At 39.9% G+C, this 25,541-nt stretch overlaps 4 protein-coding genes across 5 annotated transcripts in view; 2 read left to right on the forward strand and 2 right to left on the reverse strand.

Moving 5' to 3' along the window:
- FBXO34 (F-box protein 34) overlaps nt 1–2,516 on the forward strand; it is a 114,239-nt gene extending 111,723 nt beyond the window's left edge. For both annotated transcript variants that reach the window (XR_004899502.1, XR_004899501.1), the window contains 2 exons: nt 1,036–1,107; nt 1,995–2,516. The gene's annotated coding sequence lies outside the window, so the exon portion shown is untranslated. The remainder of the gene's footprint in view (nt 1–1,035; nt 1,108–1,994) is intronic.
- The window catches only part of ATG14 (autophagy related 14), a 33,437-nt gene extending 20,525 nt beyond the window's left edge, over nt 1–12,912 (reverse strand). The window contains exons 1-2 of the mRNA XM_028507122.2: nt 12,663–12,912; nt 924–986 (exon numbers count right to left, since the gene is read on the reverse strand). Coding sequence (XP_028362923.1) covers nt 924–986; nt 12,663–12,883 — 284 coding nt within the window. The 5' untranslated portion in view covers nt 12,884–12,912. The remainder of the gene's footprint in view (nt 1–923; nt 987–12,662) is intronic.
- A 1,570-nt stretch (nt 12,913–14,482) lies between these two features.
- TBPL2 (TATA-box binding protein like 2) overlaps nt 14,483–25,541 on the reverse strand; it is a 28,065-nt gene continuing 17,006 nt past the window's right edge. Inside the window, exons 6-7 of the mRNA XM_028506345.2 lie at nt 23,595–23,689; nt 14,483–14,859 (exon numbers count right to left, since the gene is read on the reverse strand). Coding sequence (XP_028362146.2) covers nt 14,783–14,859; nt 23,595–23,689 — 172 coding nt within the window. The 3' untranslated portion in view covers nt 14,483–14,782. The remainder of the gene's footprint in view (nt 14,860–23,594; nt 23,690–25,541) is intronic.
- LOC114492764 (40S ribosomal protein S6-like) lies at nt 18,731–19,499 on the forward strand. The gene is given in 2 exon segments (XM_036010275.1): nt 18,731–19,087; nt 19,090–19,499. Coding segments are annotated over 2 exon segments (747 nt in total). The 3' UTR covers nt 19,480–19,499.

Here is a 25,541-nt window from a genome sequence, read left to right on the forward strand (position 1 = left end):
ACCTCCTTCTTTTTGCACTTCTGACATAGCCCAGAGCTTTCTATATACATTCACGATAAACTTCCATAACAACCAGAGCCTTTGTCCTCGGTCACAGTAATTCCCATCAGTCATAATTAACAATAATGATAGTTTCAGGAGAATGCATGATTGAAAATGCTAGGATCATCTCCCAAAGAAAAGGCACAAGCCAGTATCTGTAAAAATTTGTTTTTATGGAGTAAAGTGTTCTATACACATAAAAGTTTCAATCATCAAATCAATTAAAGAAATAATTGAGGTAAATTAATCCAAGTAGATTTATCTAATGCCAAGATGTCTCAGAGTATTTAATCCACTTACTAATGTGTTTATCAGACTTGGGCTCTGCCTGCAGAACAGTGACTGGGTTAGTTTGGGAGAGAAGGTTCTACATGAAAATTCTCAAATCCAGAGTGAGAGAGGTGCACCGGGGTGCTCAGTAATAACTCAGATTCCCAGGTCTCCCCCAAGACCTACTGAATCAGAATATCTGAGGATGGGGTTTTAAGAATCTGCATTTAACCATGACCTCAGTTACTGAATTCTGATGTAGATGACCCCACTCTGTGAAAGCACTGACAGAGAAGAAGAAAGGTAAATGAAAGCAGTAGTGTCCTGCAGGAGCCACTAACTTATGTCTAAACAGCCTACTCTCCTGGACCCATCTGCCACTTATCAACGGTCAGGGCTGGGGCTCGATTCAACATCCCTTCCCATCACTGAGTGCCTACTGTGCACAGGCCCCGGGACTGATCCCAGTATTTTCTAGAAACTTACAACTCTCCTATTTTGCTTCTAAATTTAATAAGCTAGCAATCCATATATCTGTATACCATCGCACTGAATTAATCCACATGGTGACTAGATATCTCCACAAATTAAAAAGCAAAATGAAAACTCACTCTTTTTGAAATTCTTCTTGCTTGCTCTTAAGTTGACTTAACCGCTCTTTCTTGTCTATAAACCTGTAAGAAAAAAATTCAATGCTTTAAATATTCTTTTCTTTTTTTTCAGTTCAATGAAATTATACAAACTCCTGGGAGCCAATCATTTCTGCAGGGTCTTCTGGGAATGTCTGTCTTGAAAGTAAGTACTGTATACTTCTCAATGGGATGCACACGGCTGCTTACCACTTGGTTATTTTATTTTTTTACAGATTTATTTACTTATTTTTAGAGAGTGGGAAAGAGAAAGAGAAATATCAATGTGTGGTTGCCTTTGTGTGCCTCCTACTGGGGACCTGGCCTGAAACCCAGGCATGTGCCCTGACTGGGAATCAAACCGGGGACCCTTTGGTTTGCAGGCCAGGGCTCAATTTGCTGAGCCATACCAGCCAGGGTACCACTTGGTTATTTCAAAACTAAGTTCAAATTCTCAGCTTTAAAATTCTTTCATGGGTTTATAAAATTTGTCTATAGATTTCCACCCCTCCTCAGTTACATTATTTTCCAAATGAGCACATCAGAACACTAACATGAATTTGAATTCAAAGAAACCGAGACTTCTGTTATAAAAAACAATTTTAATTATGAAGCTTAATTCAATCCTGCTCTCAACTAGCAACTTGTTCCTTATAATTTTTAAAGTACTATTTTTTCCCACTGATTTTATTGCTAGTCATTGCAGTTTAACAAGTTACTTTGTAGAAGTTATCAAAAGGAAGGGATGTCATATTGCAGTTCATTTTCTATCCGTCCTCTACTCCCCTCTTTCTCCCTCCCTTCCCCCTCTCTAAAAATAAACAAAATCTTTTTTAAAAAAGTTACAAATTTCTGAGTACTGCTTCAGCTAAACTGAAAATTTTGATACAGTGTATTTTCATTACCATTTAGCTTGAAATTTCTCATTTTCCATAAGATTCCATCTTTGACTCACAAATTACTTAGAAGCATATTGTTTAATTTCCAGATATATTGGTTTTGCTAGATAACTTATTGTTATTATTTTCTTATTTAATTCTGATGCTGTCACAGAATATACCGTGAGATTTCAGTCTTTTGATTTGAGACTGCTTTACGGACTTGAATTTGGTTTGCCTTGGTGCAAGTTCCACATGCACTCGGAAGAACATGTATTCCACCGCTGCTGGGTAAGTGTTCTACAAGTGCCACGCAGCTGACAGTGGCTAACGGACTAGATCCGTGCTGTTCAATGTGGTAAACACCGGTCACACGTGGCTACTAAACACCTAAAATGTGGCTTATTGCTTAATAAGGATTCGATTTTTAAAAACTGTAGGACTAACACTGTGCAACTGATCTTCCACCGAGCTAACAGTGGCTCACTATTTGCAAGGAAACAAGGGCAATGCCACATGCTACAGTAACAGGGTGTGGAGGCTAAGAGCAAGCTTTCGCCAGTCTCCTTAATTTCTCTGTCACTGAAAACAATCTAACAGAACCTAAAAATCTCTTCCTTACAATAATCTAGAACAGTGATCTTCAACTAGTGTACTGCAAGAAATTTTAAAACATGCAATACCTGTCTATTTATTCAGGGACACTGACCCCTTTTCTTTTTTATTTATTGATTTGAAAGAAAGAGAGGAAGGGGGTGGGGGAGAGAAACACTGATTTGTTGTTCCACTTATTTATGCATTCATTGGTTGATTCTTGTATGTGTCCTGACTGGGCATCGAACCTGCAAGCCTGATGTATGGGGGTGATGCTCTAACCAACTAACTAAGCTACCCAGCTAGGGAATGACCTCTTTTCCCTTAGATTGTCAAATAAAAAGTGACAACAGCCAACACAACAATAGCCGTCTGGTGTGCATAACTCAAACTCTATACCTATTTTTTTCAGCCAGGTCAGCAAAAAATACGTTTTTTGATGTTACGCAGAATTTTAGTAATTAGTTCATGTGTTCCATGAGATGAAGAAGGTTGAAAATCACTGATCTAGAAGTCTCTCTACAATACTATTTCTATAACTCCATGTTTGAAACATACACAAAAATATCTACTTCTAAGTGGAAGGGATTAAACAGTCTAATTATAATAATTTAACAGTCACTGAAAAGGTACAATATGCAATATATTAAAAAAGCAAATGAAGCAATATTATATGTGACACAATTATATACTTATATGACTAAGTTAAAATTAAATTAAAAATTCAGTTTCATAGTTTTACTAACCACGTTTCAATAGCTCCAAATGGCTACAGTGTAGCTATAGCTACAGAACATCACGGCAGAGGTTCTACTGGGTAGCACTGCAATGGCCAGTAGGGTGGGAACTGCATGACACAGTATTAGAAAACTCAGAAACCAGTGTGGAATGTAGAGTAACCCACATATTCATCAATCAACTTAGCGGACTTTTACTGTGTGTCTGCACAGCAAAGGATCTTCCACAATATTAGGAATTAATGAGGTAATATTACGAATATTAAGAATATATCTAATGATATATTCAGCAGCTGACTGTACACTCTGGGATATATTACTTAATGTGGTGATTCATGTTCCCATAACCTGATGGGGATGGCAGACTGACAAGACTCCTCAAACCAGGCACACACAGGACTGACAGGATAAAATCTTGCTTTCAGAAGCTATCAGGGATCTCCTCTCAGATCGGTCATAAAAACACCACTCCACTTTGCACCAAAACAAACTGGGATGATGGACAACTCTGTCCCGCTCTGTACAGAGCTGGTTGATCCTCCTGGGCTTTGTTAAAAACAACAAACAGAAGAATCAAAATTTAAAACAAATATATAGAGGACAACAGGAATAATAAACAGAAGAAATCCCTACTGCACCAAACACTTCATGAGTCACGTTATCTTTCACGAAGGAAGTTAAAATTAAGTGGTGTTAACAAAGCCAAACAGCAGATGATATCAAGCAATGTGGCTGGGTCAGCATTTCAGCTGCTCATCATTAGCACACTCATCCATTCTCAGCATTCTCTACCCCATCACTCATGGAAATGTGATCAAAATTTCCACAAGTCTGTGCTATCTCAATATGGTTTCCAGCCACTGGAAAGATTAATACATAGCCATGACATTCAAACCACACTTAATGACACATATTTTGTGTTTAAAAAAAGGAGATGGGAAGGAATCCTATTTTAGGTACTTTCAAGTTGAGTTTGTCACATAAAATATCTTGTAGGGTTTTCCTTCTTTAACAGGCACACAGAATTTCATCAAATAGACATCATATAATTCAGAAATACAGAAGTAAGTCAGCGAGGATTCTCAGGGCAGTGAGGACACAGATGCTCCTGGGAGAAGAGGGCACAGCAATCTCCTTACTTAGGTAGAGGTGGTTAAAAAACTATTTCTTAAATTAGGATACTAACAAAACTACTAACCATCAAATTTTTCTCCCTTAAATTCTTTAGGCATACAAGGGTATGATGTTTATGGACAAATGCAATGGAGAAAAAACATGGTCCTTAGCAGGATGGTTCTTTTGTCAGAACATTTAGGATATGAGAAAGTGCAGTAAAAATACTCCCCTGGCAGGAATGAAGGTTAAGTCATTAACAGGAAACAGAAACAAAGTACTGTTTGGTTTCCTCACCTGTAAAATGGGAATAATGCCTATATGACTTGGTTACGGAGATTAAATAAGATAAACACAAAAGCATCAGGTAAAGGCACTTAGCACATATTATTTCCCTTTTCTCCATTATAACGAGTGATTTACCATTTAATCTTACTAATGAATTAAATTGAACTATATATAAAAAAATACAGTTCAGATCTGGAAGTGAATTTAAGAATTAGCATAGTCCATACTCCTCTGTTTCTTTACTTTTAAAACAGGTTGATAATGCCTGGGTTTATGGTAGGGAATAAGTGGCAGATAATAAATGTGAAAACCTTTTATAAATTCCAGAAGGTATAATGATGATAGTAGCCAGTGATATTGATGAAAAAAAAAAAAAGTTAGATTTTCTTAGGAGCTCCACGCGTTGGGTGTGTGTACGATTAATAAACTGCATGGGATGGGGGTCCTTCCTGATGGACACGACTGAATAGCAGCAAGGCCAGTAAGTTCGTGTCTAAAGCTACCCCTAGAGCTTTTGTTCTGCTGAGTGGGGCATACAAATATGGGTCCGGAACTTAATTCTCAAGACAACAGATTTTTATAGGCAGGCTATAGTTACTGACAACCAAAATACTAGAGGCAGAACAGAAATATCTAAAAGGTAATTTTTTGGATGTCTTCCTCTTGAAATCTTCACTAACATCTAAATTTCTTGCTCATCATTTATCCCACTTCAGTTTGTTTAGTGCCCGTATTTCTGTTTTTTGGTAAAAGTGTAATCATACATGCTTAAAACTCATCAGTGAAGGCAGTGCTACCTCATTCCTGAAAATGTACTTAAAAAAGCAATATCCGCGATTCCCAGCCAGGGTACGTGCCTGGGTTGCAGGCCATAACCCCCAGCAACCGCACACTGATGTTTCCCTCTGTCTCCCTCTCTCCCCCTCTCCCCCTCTCCCTCTCTCCCTGGCTCTCTCTCCCTCTCTCTCTCCCTCCCTCCCCTCTCTAAAAATAAATAAATAAAATATATTTTAAAAAAAAAGCTAAAAAAAAAAGCAATATCCGTATGCTCATAGTAATGTGTCTGCCTTTTTCATCCACACTTTAAAATTAACTGGTTCCGCCCTGGCTGGTGTAGCTCAGTGGACTGCAAACCAAAGGGTCTCCAGTTCGACTCCCCCTCAGGGCACGTGCCTGGGTTGGGGGACAGGTCCCTAGTAGGGGGCATACAAGGCAACCACGCATTGATGTTTCTTTCCCTCTCTTTCTCCTTCCCTTCCCCTCTCTCTAAAAATAAATAAAATCTTTAAAAAATAATAAAATAACTGGTTCTTAAACCAGCAGGCTGATTTTCCTGTAGCTGCAGTTTCTGGGTATCCCCAGGGATGTTCCCCATCCCATTCCTACACCTACTGTAAGCCTGTAACCGACTTATTTCCAGTTTTGACTGGAAAGATGACTTCGACTTGTCAGTTCCCCACTGAGTAACAGTGCTATGTTTGGTGTCAGGTAAGTGTATAGTGCAGAAAATTATGCTCCTATCAAAAGACCTGCAATTTTAAAATGTTCACCAATATAAGATCCAAAGACTGTGTTGATAGTACTGCTTAATATCACTCCTCTTCGTCTCTTAAAGAAGCACACAAGTTAAAAGGCAGATGAAAAGGTGGAGAAGTGGATATTGTTTTAGGACTGGAGCCAAAGTGGGAGATAAGAAAAAAATAGCGTTGGTGAGGATACCATGGTATAAGGAAGTCGTCCCGCTATTGAACACAAAACAAAGTAGTAGTGAGTTTAGATACTTTTCAAACAGTCTATCTGCCAACCCATACTTTTCACAAAATTATATAAAGACACATGCTCCTTTCTTAGGAGGCAAAGAAACTAATTATTGTGAGAGAGATTTAGTCTTTAATATCTAATTTTCCTTGAAGTGTTAAACCATTAAAACCTGTATATTCAGCTAGTCCATTATTGAAACCTAAAAGAAAATACATTCACAGGAACTTTCATATGCATTACCACATTCACGCTCCATGTAGGCACAGCTGATCTGGCCAACTCACTGAAAAGAATCGGAGGTTAAACAAGGGTTTTTAAACTGCCATTAAGTCTCCATATTTTATTAAGAGTGATTTCCCAATTAGCAAGCAGCTTTTCATAAAGAGTCTGAAAGCAAAATACAGCATACAAAATTTTCATAAATACTGACAAAATATCTCTCAATCCACCTTTGACCCACAGAATTTAAGGCTTATGAGTAAGTCAGTATAAATCCTTGAGAGAGAGACCTGCCTTTCTCCTCTGAAAGAATATTTATGTAGATAACTGCACCCAGTGAGAGTTCATTAAAAATGATTTGGCTATTAGGATAATGGTCCTGGGTCTCGAGAGATTCTTTCATCCTAGTAGATATTTGGCATTATTTTGGGAATGATGAAACCAAACACCTCTTCTTAAAGAATACACAGTTCAGAAAAGAGAACAATGAAAAGTGAAATGCCGCTGGCTGAGCAAGAACACTTGGGCAGTTTTGTTGTCCCTGAACCCTACATTTTCTTTTTTATTTCTCAGTTTTGAATGGTTCTGGTATTTGTTCTTTATTTCTCATAGTCAGAAAACGAAATCCACCAGAACACATCCCTATTCTGAAAACTCACTTTAATGCTCAGATTTAGCAAAGAATTTGATTTTAAAGGTCTATTGCCTTTGCCATTCCTTCAGCGATGTGCCCACTACATGAGTCACTGGTGATCTGATTGAACAAAACCAGAATTCATGCCTTCATGAAACTGCATTCAGGATGTGGAGGTCTTCCTGAAATAAACAACATTAAACACACCATGCTTAGTACCAGAAGCAACTGAGCAATGCAGTAGGAAATAGTGGGGGGAGGGCGGGAGTGTGAGCCTACCTTAGTGAAGGTCATGGAAAGCCTAGCTAAAGAAGTCATTTAAGTTAAGACATAAAGACAAGATGCCAGTCAGGAGGTACAGTGTTCCAGCAGAGGGAACAGAAAGGAGAGATGTGCAGTGGTAGGAAAGTTTCATGTGTTTGAGGATTTGAGGAGGCCCTGACTATGAAGCAGTGAATGAGTATGAGGGAGAATGCATGGCAATGAGTTTATTTTTGAGTAGTTAATATATGCTAGACATCATTCTAAGGACTTTAATGTGTGCTCTTATGCAATCACTACCAGATACCTATGAGGTTAGATACCCTGCCATTTTCAAAATGAAATAAGCAAGCACAGGCAAAGTTAACAAATTTGTTCAAAACCACAGAGCAAGTAGTGGAGCTTGGATTCAATTGAATGCAGTATGAATTCAAAGCCTACATTTTTAACTCAACCTTATAGCCAAAGTTAGAAGGTAAGCAGTGGCCAAGTCACATATAACTTTATATGCCATAGTAAGGAGCTTCAATTTATTTTTTTTATTAATTAAATTTTGAATTTTATTTTAAGTGCAGTGTAAAATCATTAAAAGATTTAAGCAAAACAATAACATTACCTGATCTACATTTCTACAGTGGCTGCTGTGTGGAGGCCAGAGGAAGGGTGGGGAGGAGTTGTATGGGTTTAAAAAAAGCGGGGAGGCTTCCAGTCAAGATGGCAGCATAGGCAGACATGGCTCGCCTCTTTGTACAACCACATCAAAATTACAACTAAAATATAGAACCATCACTCAGGAATGTCAGAAATTGAGCTTAATGGAAGTCTGACAACTACAGAATTAAAGAAACTACTTCCATCCAGACTGGTAGGAGGGGCACAGACATGGAATGGGCTGGTCCTCTACCCACGTGTGGTGGGTAAAAATCCAAGAGGAAGATCTCGGGAGCAAGGGGTCCCAGCCCCACACCAGGTCCCCCAGACTAGGATTCCAGTGCCAGGAAGATAAGTCTCCACAACTTCTGGCTGCAAAACCCAGCAGGAAGTCACAGCTTGAGTCAGTGGAAGAAACTGCTGGATCCCAAGAGTTCCTCTTAAAGAAGCCCCCCCAACACACCTACTCAGACTCATTCCCTCTGAGCTCCAGCCCAACAGTAGCAGCTTGAAAGACACCAGTGGTATACAGGGAGAAGCTGAAGTCTGGCATCAAGTCGAGCAGAGGCCATTGTCCCTTTGCTAAACCCTCTCCCCACAGAGCTGGCAGGCTGTAGCCATATCTGAGACTCCATCAACCTGGCTAACACTGTGTGATCCACCTTGGAGATACCCAGAGGCTCTGCCCCACCCAACTTACAGGTCCACTCAAGCTGCTTTTCCATAAGAATGGCTGGTCTTGGCTCCTAAATCCTATCAAACTAGTAACAGCTGGCCTAAGTGAGCCCCAGAGGCAGCCAGATTAGAGTCGCAGCTTGGCTTTACTTGGGAATCTCCAAGCCCAGCACGAGTAGCAGCCATCTCAGACTGCTTTATAGCCAAGCAGGGCATCCTAGGCAAAACACAGTTGGGAGCTGATCTTAGCCTGCACCACCTGGGAAACCCCGGGGGGCAGCACACCTAGTGGACATCTACAGACCACGTTGGAACCCCACCACCCAGCCCCTACACAGCTGATCCTCCACAGAGGGCAGAGGTCAGTTGTCAGTGGTCACTGCCAATCCTTGCAGCTGAGTGGCCTGGGTAAATCTCTCCCATTGACCTGCCAACAGCAACCAAGGCTCGACTACAAGAGAAGGGAGTACTCAGCCCACATGAAGGGTGCACCTTGAGTACCCAGCTTGGATGACAGGGGAGGCTATGCCACTGGATCCTACAGGACACCTACTGCTCTAGACCACACCACGAAGACATGGAGTCAAAGCAGCTCTACCTAATACATTGGGAAAAAAACAACAACACAACAACCAAAAAACATAAGGGGGGGGGGGGTGTGCCAAAATGAGCAAAGAAACATGGCTCAAATGAAAGAACAGATCAGAACCCCAGAAAAAGAGGTCAACAAAATGGAGATAAGCAATCTATCAGAGGGAGGGTTCAAAACACTGGTTATAAGAATGCTCAAGGAACTTTGTGAGGACCTCAGCAGCACAAAAAAAGATCCAGTCAGAAATGAAGGATACACTAATTGAAATAAAGAACAATTTACAGGGAAACAACAGTGGAGTAGATGAAGCTGAGAATCAAATCAATGATTTGGAACATAAGGAAGCAAAAAACAACCATGCGAAACAAGAAGAAAAAAGATTCCAAGAAAATGAGGATAGTCTAAAAAGCCTCTGGGACAATTTCAAGCATTACAACATTCGTATCATAGGGATGCCAGAAGCAAAAGAGAAAGAGCAAGAAATTGGAAATCCATCTGCAAAAACAGTGAAAGAAATCTTCCCTAATTTGGTGAAGGAAATAGACATGCAAGTTCAAGAAGCACAGAGTCCCAATTATGATGGATGCGAAGAGGCTCACTCCAAAACACATCATATTTAATAGGCCAAAGGTTTAAGATAAAGAGACTCTTAAAAGCAGCAAGAGAAAAATTAGTTACCAGATAGTTGCCACATGGGAGGGGGGAGGGGTAGAAGGGGCGAAGGTGAGGGGATTAAGAAGTACAAATGGGTAGTTACAGAATAGTTGTGGGGATGTTAAGTACAGTGTAGGAAATGGAGTAGCCAAAGAACTTACACACCTGACCCATGGGCATTAACAATGGTAGAGCAACTGCTGAGGAAATAGGGGGTACTGGGTGGAGGAGCCCAAGGGGGACAACTGTAATAGCATAATCAATAAAACATAATTTAAAAAAAAAAAGGAAGCAAGAAAGTGGCCAGGAGAGAAAGGATGGCAGTCTGGACTAAAAGTAGTTTCAAGATCTATTTTGAAGCAAATCAAATTAGACTCGCCTATGATTTGGATCCCATGAAATAAGAGAAGAGGAAAGTCTAAAGTAAACTCCTTAGTAACAGAGGGATCACAATGAATAAAAAATGAAATGACTCAGAACCAGGCTAAGTTTGGGAAGGAGGGATAGATTCATTTAATCATTCAACAAAATTTACAAGCATCTACTATGTGAAGATACAGCAGAGTACAAAACTGATAAAAGTCTTGCCCTCATAGAGCTTACATCGCTGGAGTGGAAGGCAGTTAGACATATTAATATGTAAGTCATAGATGGTGATGAGTGCTATGGAATACAATAAAGCAGGTAACTTAGAAAGGAAGTCACTATTTCTAACGGTCAAAAAGAGTTTCTTTAATAAATGAGCAGAGGCCTAAAGGAAACAAAGGAGGCAGCCCTGAAGATTTCTAGGAGAAGAGCTTCTGGCAGTCTGAACAAGACTGCAACACCATGAAACAAGTGTTCCTGGTCCATTGGAGGACTGGCACAGAGGCCAGGGTGGTACAGCAGAGTAAGTAAATAACAACTATTATTTAACAGATCAGAGAACAGGCAATACAGAACTCTGGTTATTAACTTTGGCTTTTTTACTTTTTGGTAAAATCTTTTGGGAAGCCCATGAAAGATTTCAAAGAGGAATGGTGGTGTTACTCTGGTTGCAATATGGAAATAACAGTATGAGGGAGCAAAGGTGGGAGCAAGGGCTCAAAAGGTAATATTCCTTCGGTGGATTGGCCCAGTAGGTGATGAAAAGGACTTAGGCTTTGAAGAGTGGACAGAATTTGTTTTAGTTAGGGTGACTTTAAGAGAGTCGTCAAGGAAGACTGGTAGTTTTTTTTACTTTACCAAAGAACGAGGTTACCATTTACTGGGTTGGCATGAGCATGGGAGGAACGGATGTATGATGCAAAATAGTAAGTTCAGTTTGCCAAGACAGAGATACTTATTACAAATTTAAATACATATGTTGAGCAGACAGCTTTTTTCTAGACTCCAGAGAGGTCTGGGTTGGAGATACAGTGTGGCACTCTTCAGCATACAGATGCTATTTAAGTCAAGAGAACGGATGTGGGAAAACACAGATAGAGGGTCCAGAACTGAACACCTGAAAACCTCCGTCAGTTAGACATTCCCATCTCATACCTAGTATTCTTTAAATGAAAAAAAAAAACGGGTTTAATTTTTAAAGCTACCACTTATTACTTTCTAAAGTCATCAAGTGCATCAATGAGACACAACGAAACGATTATATCCTACAAATCTCAAAAGAGAAAAAAAGAAACGAAATCCATTCATAATTAGACGAATGCTAGGAACTCAAAACATTTCCAAATACAGAGGTTGTACAAACTAGTGGTTAAGTAACTGCATTGTATATGGGTTCAGTATGACTGGATCTTAATTCTGTCTCTACACTTACGTCTGTGACCTAGGGAAAGGCACTCACTGAGTAGTTTCCTCAGCAATAGGTTGGGGATAATAATTTATTAGGTTATTGTAAGTGAATTAATACCTCAACTTTTGCGATCAAAAAGTTAGCTATCTTACTATTATTGACGCTAAGTTATTGAAACAAAAATTAGGAGAGAGACCCTTCAACTTAACACACTAACTCTTCAATTACCTTAACCATGGACTTACAGCTCTGTTTTGATTTCCAAACAAGGCCGAAACAGGTTCGTAAATTCAATTCTCTTAACTAAGGGCTTACAGCTCCTAGTCCGGAGTTTAAAACAAAGCCAGAAGGCATCCCCAAACTCCTTAGCATCCAAAAAAAAAGTCAGGGAACTAGCTCGTCCCAGTTCACACAGAGTAAGCAAGTCTGATAACAAGATCCAGCTGTGGCACAGGGCTCCAGGGCTCGAGCCCCTCTCGATTCCCTTCTGGTCTCTCTTCTAGAGAATGAATGTGTTTTCGATGACAGAGAAAGGTTAAACCAAGCCTTGAATGGGAATGCAGCAAAGTGTCGAGAATCCAACTCTACGGCGGAAAGAGGGGGAAACTTGTCTAGAATCGCCATCTATCCAACTTCACTAGTACCCAGGAGCACCGTAGGGTCAGACTCTTCTCGAGGGGGTTATGGGGATATGGCAACTTAATCTGGCCCCCAACTCCGACCCTGTTCCCTGGAAGCACATTAGCTACACTCTCTGTCTCCACCTCCTCTCGCGGGATCCCGCGGTCCACACCTGGGCCTCGACCTCCAAGCTCGAGCCTCCAGTCTCCAGCGCGGAGCCGGAGGAGACACCCCGGGAAGAAACAATAGGGCCGTGGCGGCCCCCGTACCTCTCACGGTCGCGGCCGTCGAAGTAGACGAAATCGCCGTTCTGAACGCACTTGGCGCAGGTCAGCCGGCGGCGGGTGGTGTTGCACAGCGGACAGCGCTCGACCGCCACGTACAACCCCTCCGCGTCGTCCACCGAGTCCACCAGGTCTGCGGCGAGCGGCCGAGGCCCGCAACCAGGAGCCTCCGGCGCTCGGGCTCCCTTCCCACTGGGAGACGCCATGATAGCCTGAGAGCAGAGTCAGTCACGTGGGATTTTGTTTTCAACCAGATGCATCCTGGGCGAGGAGGAGGGGCTTGGGGAGGCGGCGGGGGCTCGCGCGGGGGTCAGCGGGACCTGGTGGGCCACCTCTGCTTGGGCGGGCGGCGGTGTTGCTTTACCTGTCCGCGGAGGGGCAGCGGGTCCCGAAGCCGCAGGTTGTTAGGCCAGTCAACCAAACAAAATGCCATCACCTCTGGGTCACGCCAAGGCTACAGGTTAACGCCCCTAATTTGTGCCCCAAGGATTCTGGGCAAATGTATTGGGAACAAAAGAAGGGACTTTAATTCTGTATGGATGCTTTAAAATTTGGCTAGGACTACAGCTGGGTCTTGGGATGAGGTTTAATTTTGGCTCACCTACTTCCTTAACAGCTGCGTGATTTGGGGGCAAATTCCTAACCTGTCTTGGCCTGCGTTTTCACCTGTTAAATAGAGAAGTACCTACCTAACCAAGGTCGTGAGAATTCCTGAGCAAATACGTTGACTAGTAATCTAATAATACTTTAATAGCTAACCAGTGGGAACAACTATACTACTGAATGTGGAAATCAATTTTGTATCTTTCTGAAAAGAGAATTTTAATTAAGGTACTGACCAACATTCTGCTCTCCCCTCCCACCCCCAGCTATTCTGGGGCCCACACTGAGGAAGAATTTGAACTCGATAGGATTTAACCTAGATAGGATTACTCCCAGTTTCTTTTTCAGGGAGGGGTAAAATGGGGTGGGCCAAAAGTTTTTGTCAGCGTAATCAGTGTTTGAATATACCTCTAACCCACAGAAGGGGAAAAGAAAAGTGGGCTTATAGGTCAAATTACTTACACCAGTGATTTTCAAAGATTGTTTTGGTAGGCTGTCAATTGATGACTGCTGTCCTAAATTCTATCTCTTAGCAGGGACTTTTCTCCCAGGTTTCATACCTAAAGATTCATAACTGCCTGCTAGGCATCAAGTGATGTACTGTGGTCACCATAAGCTCAGCATGTTGGAAACAGAACTCTCCCTTTTCACAAATGTTTCCTCCTCTTGGTGAAAGACATAATCACTACCACTTGGGGTCACGAGTCGTGTCAGCCTCATCCCTCCTTGTTAACCTCCACATCTCGGTAAAATGCTGATGATTCTACAGACTAATTAGGTCTTGAATCTAAAACCTTTGCTCCATCCCCTTAGTCTTATCTGGTCTGTTTTAATACAATTACATAGGATTATAAAGGCACACAAAAAGCAAAAATTCCCCATACTGTTTTAAAATACAGTTTACACTAAACCTGGATGGTTCCTAAAAGTTTTAAGATTTATTTTTATGTGAGAGAAATAACTTTTTCTGATCATTTAAAAAAATTTTATTAAGGTTTCAGACTTTCATAGTTCATTTGTATTCTGACAGGACCCTTCACAGTGCCTGTACCTAATAGTTGGGGTCATCTAATTCAGTATTTTAAAAGACAAAAAGCAGACACATTAATTTCTGTCCTAGATATTACAGATAGTACCTATTTTATGCAGTTATTTGCAATTTCTATATAGCACTATGCATTTTCAGGGGACACTTTATGCACTACATCTTTAACAAGAGCAGAATGTTAAATTTTAATGATGCTACAAAATCATTCTAGCAAGGCCCTAAATCTCTCACATTCTGAAATAAGTTTACTTGTTCAGTTTTAAAAATAACATATAAGTAATTTTAAATGTGAACTTTTCTTCATAGGCATGGTTACTCACATAGAATCATGCTTTAATAACTAAAGTCAAAATATGCATGGAACATCTACAATTAAAGGTAGAAAAATCCAGCTGTTTCTGTGTTGAGTTTATGCACATACTCAAACTAATATACTGTGAGATGAATGATATACTCAGGCTTTTTTAAAACCCTTTAGAATAGGATAGATGTTTTCAAATGCTTCATAGATCTCAGAACGTTCTTTGGCACCTGTAAAGAAAACCCAAGTTTATATCATCTTTAATATAAGAATATTTACAGTTTTTTCTTAAGCCTAAAATTTCATCGTTGCTCTGAATAGTGTGGCTCGGCCAGGCATCACCCCACAATGCTCAAGGTCGCTGGTTCAATTCCCAGTCAGGACACATGCCTGAATTGCACATTTCATGAAAGTCAACCAATCAATATTTCTCTCCCCTCTTTTACCCTCCCTCCCCCTCTCTCTAAAAATAAAATCTTAAAATGTCATTGTCATCTCCAATTACTTTTAATACTGTGACATCTCTTGAGGTGTATCTGAGAAGTGACATTTATTCCTGGTAAAGACAAAAGAATTTGGTGATTACATCCACATTTCCACAAACACACACCCTCAGCAGAGTTTTCTAGTACTTCCACTATGTGGGTGTATCAGATTATCTTGAGCCACACAGGGCTCAATATGAAATATGGGATGTTATTTCCGAGTGTGCCATGAATATTGCCCCAGAACCTGACCTTTCATCAGCACCTGTAGGCATTTAGTTACCGGCTAAATGATCTTTCATCCTTTGATCCACTCATCCCTAGTTAAAATTTTGATTCCCTAATGTTGACTAACAGACAAACTGGCACTGAAGTTTTAAATGTCAGTGTATGGGAAGCGCTTATTAGAGGGAAAAATTGTACTGTGTTAGCCAGAAAGTTCGTTGAGTTTTTTCCATACGATGGCTCTAGTAATGCTTAGTTGTCTTCAACTTCGTTTGAAAAAATTCTGTTAGATTGCATTGTGACAGCTGTCACATCAGCATGCATGTTAAAAAAAATCAAAATTGGTGAATTTTTGTGCAGCCATGTTAACATTGAATAGGAAGAAAATAGGCAACATTTTTGGTATATTATGCTTCATTATTTCAAGAAAGGTAAAAATTAACTGAAAGGCAAAAAAAAAAGATTTGGGCAGTGTATGAAGAAGGTGCTGTGACTGATTGAATGTGTCATAAGTGGTTTGCAAAGTTTCTTGGTACTATTGACACTTTAGCCAAATAATTCTTTGCTGTGGGGCTGTCTTATGCACCGGAAGATGTTTAGCAGTACACCTGTCCTCTACCTACTGGAAGCAAATAGTGGGAGATAGCTGACATGCTCAAAATATCCAAATCAATAAAGTTATTGGTGGCAATTTAAAATGCATCTTTTATAGAAAAACTAAATGGACTTTTTGACCAACCCAATACCACTGTCACCCTTAGGAGTCTTCAATTTCAAGAGATCTTTAATTATAACAAGCTGCTGTAGGAGTTAAAGGGATAAAAACATGAATTAGACATGGTCCCCACCCTTGCGAGATACCAGTCAGTCCCTACTCATCTCTCCCCACCAAAGCCACCACTAACTACTTCCACCTTCAAAGCTATGCAGGCACAATGTGCTAAGTAAGGGCACAGCCTGGTATTACTTATGTATATGGAGCTGTCCACTAGTCAGGAAATTATTATCTGATATTATTATGGGAAGGAGGCAAGGAGATTAATGAAAAGAATATAAAAACTTTGAAGAGGAATGAAAAATAGCTTAAGTTGCTAAAGGCTTCTTTGAGGGCTACCAAGTTAGAGAGGGAGGAGGCTCGGTAAGAGAGCAGAAATAACATGAGAAGTGGTTATCTGGTTTAATTACAGGACTGATCACAGGGAATTACCAAAAGGAGGATCACCAGATTTGAGAAGTGGGTAGAAATCAGGATGTAGAACCAAAGATCAGCTGTAATTTTAAAAATGGAAAATGGCAAACACTGGTAAGGCTAGAGAGAATTTGGGACCCTCAGACATTGCAATGGGAATGTAAAAATGGTTCAGCCACTATAGAAAACCATTTTGCGGTTCCCCCAAAAAGTTAAAATAAGAATTACCACAATAACTGGCAATTCCACTCCTAGGTATATCTCCCCTCTAAATTAAAAACAGGCACTCAAATAACACATGTAGACTTCTGTTGATTGTAGCACTATTCAAAACAGCCAAGAAGGAAAACAACCTGAGTGGTATATATACACAATGGAATATTATTCAGCCGTAAAAAGGAATTAGGTACTGATACATGCTACAATGCAGATCAACCTACAAACTAACTGAAAGCAACCAGACACAAAAGGTCACATACTATATGATTTCATTTCTATGAAGTAATCAGAACAGATAAATCCAGAGACCATGCAGATTGGTGGTTACCAGGGGCTAGTGGGAGGTAGGAATGGAGAGAAACTTCTTAATGACATGGGATTTTATTTTAGAGTAATGGCAGTGTTTTGGAACTAGACAGAGGTGGTGGCTGTACAATATTGTGAATGCACTAAATTCCACTGAATTGTTCACATGATGGTTAATTTTATGTTATGTGAATTCTACTTCAATATATTTTTCAGTGTTTTTAAAGAATCAAAGATAAGTCTTTATGAGCTTAAATTACACTTGAGAAATAAGGAAATGTTACTTTTTAGTAAAAGCCAAAGCATTTATTACTCCACCCTCAAAGATTTGAGATAGAGATGAGTAGTTATTGGTAGTTGTTGACATAGTAGCAGAAACTCTGTATCTTTGGGGTAGAAGAAACCCCATATATCTCAGATAAAATCTTTGTTTCTGGAGAGAATGGTATTGTAGAAACCAAAGAGTGAATTGGGGAAGAAATAAAACACCAGTATATAAAACTCTGCCTCTGGTTTGATGGATTTTTTGGCTTCTGAATACATTTGAATGGAATAGACTTCTTTTAGGAGACAGTGACATATATATAGGAAATACACTTCCATTCCCCACCCCACACTCTAAAAATACCAAAACTAAATACCCCTTTTTACATTTCATTGAGAAACAGAGTGTCTAGGTCCAGAATTTTGGATAATTATGCACTTCAATTTTATCATAACACTTAAAAGAAAAAGTCAGACCTAAGAGCATTGCATTCAAGCCTAAAGACTGCAACATTCTGGTATCCCCTGGGGAGTGAAAACACCCATCACCCAAGAGGGACCAGGTATTGAGAGTGATCGTTATTTTATATCATAGGAAACCTTTAGACACAAAGGGCTTTGGGGAGATTATCTGGTACCATTTTTTCGCTCCATGTGTGGGAGTACTGGGGCCCAAATGTTGAAGTTTCCTTGAAAAATGAGTAGCAGCTATGGGAGAAAACTTCATGTATCTAGTGCTCCTTCTTTTACACCAAAAGTTGTCAAATAAACATTGCCAGGATTTGTAACTGGGTATTAAAATGAGAAGATTTGGTCAATCTGGTCAAATGTCTCCACTGAAATTGCTTTGGGTTCCCTGAAAGTTTTGATGCCAGTAATCTACAGATTCAATACAATCCCTATCAAAATGTCAATGCCATTTTTTTTCCTGAACTAGAACAAATAATCCTAAAATTTATATGGAACCACAAAAGACCCTGAATAGTCACAGCAATCTTGAGAAAGATTAGTGTTGGAGGTCTCATGCCGCTTGATATCAAACTATACCACAAAGCTATTGTAATCAAAACAGCATAAAAACAGACACATAGATCAATGGAACAGAATAGAGAGTCCAGAAATCTACACCTATCCGGTCAATTAATCTATGACAAAGGAGGCAATATACATGGGGTAAAGACAATCTCTTCAATTCATGGTGTTGGGAAGACTGGACAGACACCTATAAAATGAATACAGACCTCTTTCTTACACTGTGTACAAGAATAAACTCAAAATGGATTAAATACTTAAATGTAAGATCTGAAAACCAAATTTTGAAAACAAAATTTGGCTCCACAAAGGAAACCACCAACCAAACAAAACGGCAACCCCCCTTTTCATGGTGACTTGTAGGTGATCAGCTGCTTCAGGATGAAGCCGAACACCTCTTTTCCAGCCACTGGCTGCCAGAAACTCATTGAAGTGAATGATGAATGCAAACTTCGTACCTTTTATGAGCAGCGTATGACCACAGAAGTTGCTGCTGACACTCTAGATGAAGAAGGGAAGGATTATGTGGTTCGAATCAGGTGTGGGAATGACAAACAAGGTTTCCCCATCAAGCATGTCTGCCTGCTGCTGAGTAAGGGGCATTCCTGTTACGGACCAAGGAGGACTGGAGAAAGAAAGTGCAAATCTGTTCAGGGTTGCAGTGTGGATGCCAATCTCAGTGTTCTCCACTTGGTTATACTAAAAAAAAAAAAAAAAGGGGAGAGGGTGGTAGGGGGAAGATATTCCTATTCCTGGTCCCTATTGCTTCTGTGTCCTATTGCCTGGGGCCCAAAAATCCTAGCAGAGTTGGCAAACTTTTCAACCTGTCTAAAGAGGACAACATCTGCCAATATGTTGTGAGAAAGCCCCTAAACGAAGAAGGTAAGAAACCTAGGACCAAAGTACCCAAGATCCAGTGTCTTTTCACTCCACGTGTCCTGCAACACAAACATTATCCTATTGCTCTGAACAAACAACATACTAAGAAAAATAAGGACGAGTCTGCAGAATATGCTAAACTTTTGGCTAAGAGAATGAAGGAGACCAAAGAAAAATGCCAGGAACAGACTGCCGAGAGATGTAGGCTGTCCTCTCTGAGAGCTTCAATTGCTGAGTCCAGTCAAAAATGAGTTTCTAAGAATTACTAATAAATAATAACAGGCATCAAAAAGCCAAAATAAAACAAAAACAAAAAGGCAAACTACTGAATGGGAGAGATATTTGCAAATAACATATGCAATGAGGGGTAAATAGCCAAACTATATAAAGAACTCATTCAGCTCGACATTAAAAAACAACAACAAACAATCCTATTAAAAATGGACAGAGACAGAGGACATAAATAAACATTTCTACAAAGAGGACATACAGATGGCCAACAGGCACATGAAAACATGTTCAACATTACTAGTCATTAGGGAAATGTAAATAAAAACCATAATGAGATATTACCACACACTTGTCAGAATGGCTATCATCAATAAATCAACAAACATGTTGTCAAGGATGTGGAGTAAAGGGAACCTTAGTGCACTGTTGGTGGAATTGTAAGCTGGTGAAGCCACTATGGAAAACAATAGGGAGATGTCTCAAAAAATTAAAACTAGAACTACCATGTGACCCAGCAATTCCACTTTTGGGTATTTATCAGAAGAAATCTAAAACACTAATTCAAAAAGATATGTGCACCCCTGTATTCACTGCAGCATTATTTACAATGGCCAAGATATGGAAGCAACCTCAGTGCCCAGCAATAGATAAGTGGATAAAGAAGCTGTTGTACATGTATACAATGGCAGATTACTCAGCGATAAAAAAGAAGGAAAGCTTGCCATTTGAGACAACATGGATGGACCTAAGGGGTATTGTGCAAGTAAAAGAAATCAGACAGAGAAAGACAAATACCACATGATTTCACTTTACATGGAATCTGAAAAACTGACAGAACAGAAACAAACTCAAAGATACAGAAGCAAACTAATGGATGCCAGATGGGAGGGTGTCAAGGGATAAGTGAAAAAGGTGAAAGGAATTAAGAAGTGCAAATTGCCAGTTGTAAAAACAGTCATGAGGATGTGAAGTACAGGGAACAGTCAATAACACTGTAATAATTATGTGTGGTGCCAGATGGGTACTAGAATTATAGGAGCGATCACTTTGTAAGGTATATAAATGTCTAATGACTATATTGTACACCTGAACCTAACATAATACTGTTTGTCAATGATAATTGAAAATATATAAATAGCAAAAAAAAACTTTAAAGGACCCTAAGTTGGCCCCATACTCCTTTAAATAGTCGGTCAATAATTAAACATCCCAATTTGTACCACCAGAATCCAACTAGATGACCCTTGCCTTTTAAGCAAAACTTACCAGTCCTTCCTTCAGGTTATAATGACCACTGCTTTGTGGGTAAACATCATTCCTAAACTTGGTGACTGAGGTGGAAATTCTGTGGCTGGAAATTCACTGGAGAAAAAACTGGCCTTGAGATCAAATGATAAGCGCTCAAAAGCCGTCTCCACCACTAACTAGCTCTTGAAATTATAGACATTGTTTACCTTTTGAGTTTCAGTTTCCTTACCTGTAAAATAAGGACAATACCTTTCCCAAAGGGTTGTTAGAATGGGTTAAGTGAGGGAAGGTTTGTAAGAAGTCCTTTGTGAACCTTATTTTACAAAATCGAAGTCATTTTCATTGCTCTGGAAGAACGTACAGTGCTTCAGGGTTAGGGACATTGGGATGGCTGGTCCGGGTACACATGGCTCATCATTTGGTCCCGTAAGAGCTAGTACCACATAATTTGTTTATGCCAGCCTCCTTCACCCAGGCTGGGTTCCTGCCAGATGAGCAGGGTGCTTTCATAGCCTCAGCAGCTAAAACAGTATGTGTACCTGGCAGGCACTCAAAATTTATTAAATATCAATTTTCAATATTACTTGGAATTTCTAACTCTATTTTTATACCAGGTCATATCTACACATCTTATTTTCTCAAGTGATATCATATATTGTACATATATTCACATATATATACACACATGTGAAAATCTTACAAATTAAGAAAAACAGGATTTAACTCCTAAAGACATGTGTTTCACAAAATATTAGTGGGAGATTACCAGTAACGATTGACAGGGATATTCTGGTCACTCTCTGGCCTACTTGCCATTTTCATGCTGCTGTCTGACCTACTCATTTTCAAGAACCATTGATATTTAGCTGATTGAGAATGACCCTCAGTAACAAAGACCCAGCTTCTCAGTCCTCTACGCTGGAGGGAAACAAGTAAACGTGAAGCATCTTACTAAAGCCTCTTTAGACCTCATATTCCTATCATCAAGGCAAGGCATCACAGCAAAATCCCAGTCTTCTTCAATGCTAGGGTCAAAAGCAAGGACAGTGGGCTTTCACCGAGAAAACGAGAGCTAATGTTTACACTATGCTTACCTAGGCCAGGCACTGTTTCTGTCTCCTCATGACACTTAGCAGGTAGCTTCTATGGCCACCTTCACTTTACATATGCGGGAATCAAGATGGAGAACTTAAACTCACTCAAGGCCCTACAGCCAACAAATGGTGATGCCTGGATGCAGAGTGGATGGTTGGCCTGCACAGTCTATCCTCTCAGCCCCCACGCCATTGAGAGAGCATTTACCATACCTCAGCTGACAAGGAGGAAGGGAGAAGGTACACAAAAGACAGGTGCACACAGGTGTTTGCATAGGATCATCATAGTATAATTCTGGAGCAAAGGCAGAACTGGAGAACAGACCCATGTATAAAAATAAAGGTCAAAAGGAGACACCACACATTAATAAGGAGAGAAGAACATGTAGTGTTCAGAGGGCCGGCTAGCTACTTGGGGCTGGAGCGTGCAGATCAATTTGGCTCATGCCATATAAACTTGGCATTCATTATGGCAGAGAAGAGTAAAATGTGTAAAAAGTCAGACAGAAATAGCAAACTTCAGTAGAATGGTATGGAAAAAGGAGTCTCAACTATTTACTTCAAGAATTTTAAAAACACTTCTTTATGTAAAAATAACTCAACTGGAAAAAGTCACAAATATAACAAAGAGGAATTATCTTTAATGTTATGGTAAACTCATACAAATCCTTGGGGGAGGAACTAATAAAAATTAAGTGTACAAAAGGAATAAATTATTTACAAAAGATAAAATGATCTTTGTTGGATATAGTGAAAGTAATCAATTTCTATTTCTGATTACCAGTAAGGTTAAAGCAGTGAGATCGCTTCCACTTTTAAAAAAGTCTTCTTTGTTACAGAAAACTTTTCCTGTAAAAAAAAGTTTTGGTTTTGAAAGCTGCTGAGAGTTTTTAGAGGATACGTAGGTGCATTGCTAGTAGGACCATAGGATACCAGAGAACTGTGTTGTCTGTATCTTCAAAAACAATGTGGTGATTTGTGTAGAGAACCTTAAAAATAGTCATGTCCTTAGACAAATTTCCATTTCTGAGCATCCAAAGTAATAAAATATTTATTTCTTCATGAAAATAGCCAATGCCTGTGCCAGTTGTAGGCAGCAAACAAAGAAGGAACGTTTAAACACCCGACAGTGGGAGAACCAGTTTGCTGCAACAGCACGTCCGGGGAGAGGGCAGGAAAGCGGAGCCGCTGCTCAACCTGGCTGCTGCGCGCTTTGGTGTGGCCCGCAAGCTGAGAATGGGTTTTTTATTTTAAATGGCTGGGGGAAATTTTTTTTAAAAAGAAGAATATTACATGACACTTGTAAATTGTGTGAATTATGTTAGATTCACATTTCAGAGCCCTTTCCTCTTGTAACAGCTTCAGCCAGTTTTGGCACCACCATGGCAGAGTTCAGGTGTGGCAACAACGACCCGACGGTCCGTAAGCCTCTGATGTTTAGTATTTGGCCCTTTACAGAAGGAAGTTTGCTGACCTTCCTGGGAGAACACTGTGCAGCCATTAAAAGCCTTCATTAAGAGTGTGTAAGGAGGGGTTAAGTTCCGTATGTTACAATGCTTGATGAAAAGGCAGGATGTAAAGATGAATGTACATGTCAAAATGACAAAAACATGAAGAAGTTACATTGTTTTGGGTATTGGGACTGATGGGTGAAGTTATATTCCTTTCTATTTTCTCATCTTTTTCAGGTGTGCATTCTATAATGGTGAATAAAGCCATTTAAAAGAAAAAGCCAAGCACACACATGTAGCTGTTGAATTTTGTGAAAGTCAGAAAATAACTTTAGAACTTACCTGTCAACACAACTTTTCCAGACACAAAGATAAGCAGCACAATTCGTGGTTTCACCATTCTATAAATAAGGCCCGGGAACAGTTCAGGTTCATAACTGTTAAGATATTAAAGGAAAAGGTTAAAAACAGCACTATCCAACTATTTTCCTATGATATCTAAGACCCAATAAATATTACAGCTGCATATTAAAGCAGATTTAAAAAGCTATTTTTGCTAAAAACCTTTTGGCCATCTTGATAAAAGTAGTTTTCAGTGTCCTAGGTAATTTCTTGTGCCAGCCAAGAACAGAATTCATTTTGGGTCATGACTGTTTTTTCTAAGTGCAAGTCATCCTAAGCTATTAGAATTAAGGTAACTGAAGGCATCAGATCTTGTTGGTTTCATCTTTCAAAAAAAGTCTGTCAGTAAAAATTCATAGACACATTTGCTAAATTTTCCAAGTTCCACCAATAATGAACATATTTTGCATGCATTTATAAACTGATGGAATGATCATTTTTAGTAGATAGAACCTAAGGACTTTAGCAGATAGAATCACTGCTATTTGTCTTTGTACAGGTACTGAATAAGAAAGAAAATTAAACTATCCCAAGTTTAAAAAATTCAGGCTTTGTTCCTGTACATAGTAACTCACTCTTATTTACCATGACATAGGAAGCTGGCTGCTCCACGGAGCAGAGGATGATAGGGCTTAGAACTGCTGACCTATGCTCTGGCATAAAGAAGAGGAGAGGGAACTGGAAAAGCCTGAGGAGGCCACAGAAAAGAAGTCAGGAAGAGGAGGCTGATAAAGTATAACTATTCTCCAAATAGTGGCTAATGGAGAACAGATAGAAGAGAAAGAAGATATTTGAAAATTGGAACACTAGCACACACATGAATCATTGCACTTAAGGAGTGAGTCCAGACATGAAAAACTCCATTCCATTCTGTAAAGACCCAAACAATAGAGGATGTGAAATCTCTGATTGACACCAGAAGGAGACATCACAGTGGCTACCTGTCTGAGGTTTGTGGAGGTTGCTGTGGGTGATCCTAGACATCACCCTAGCCAGGTAGGACCTAGTCAGGTAGACATCACCCTACCTGACTGCAGAATGCCTGTCAAGACTTCTACCCACTAACCACTCCCCACACCGGGGAGACAATGAGACCAGAGGGAGCCTTGGCAAACCCCATGGGAACTACAAGGTTTGAACCAAGAAAGTGAGGCTAAGGGCACAGAAGGGATGTTTCCATTAGACTTTCCAGCTAAACCCTAGCACTCTAAGAGGGAAAAGAGAACACGAGAGTATGTAAATGACAGTAAACTGCATTTGGCTTTCAGAACCATGGTTTTAAGGTGCCAGCGAAATAATCTCCCAATTAAACACTTACTTTACTTTATTTATTCTCTGCCTTCATTTCAAAAGAAGCTTGAGGTAGAAAAAAGAAGAAGAGGTCATGGTTAGGAATAGAGAACACTTCCTGAGGACTGAGCATAATACACACCTGCCAATCTCTTGGCCAAGCCAGATTCGACTTATTGTTCAAGTCTCAGCTTAAATGTCACTTCCCTTGAGAAGTCTTCCTTGAGCTCCATACCTCCCCAATATCATTATCCCGTCTGATGGTCCCAAAGCACGCCAAGGGGAGGAGGGAGTTCATCCTTCATAGCTACCCTGTTTCATTATTGTCTTTGGTTTGTGAGTCTTCCCTGTCAGACAGGGAACTCCATGAGGACAAGGGATCATGCTGTACTGATTGTCACTGTCAGTGTAGCATCTTCTACATAATGGTCACCTAGATTTCACTCATTTAAGAAACATTTATTGACTTCCGGCCAAAATGGAGGCATAGGTGGATGCACCTTACCTCCATGTACAACCAAGATTGGAACAACAACAATTTAGATGCAGAATAACACCCAGAACTGACAGCAAATTTATCTGAATGGAAGTTGGACA

The sequence above is a fragment of the Phyllostomus discolor genome, chromosome 1, assembly GCF_004126475.2.
Source record: "Phyllostomus discolor isolate MPI-MPIP mPhyDis1 chromosome 1, mPhyDis1.pri.v3, whole genome shotgun sequence".
NCBI lineage: Eukaryota > Metazoa > Chordata > Mammalia > Chiroptera > Phyllostomidae > Phyllostomus > Phyllostomus discolor.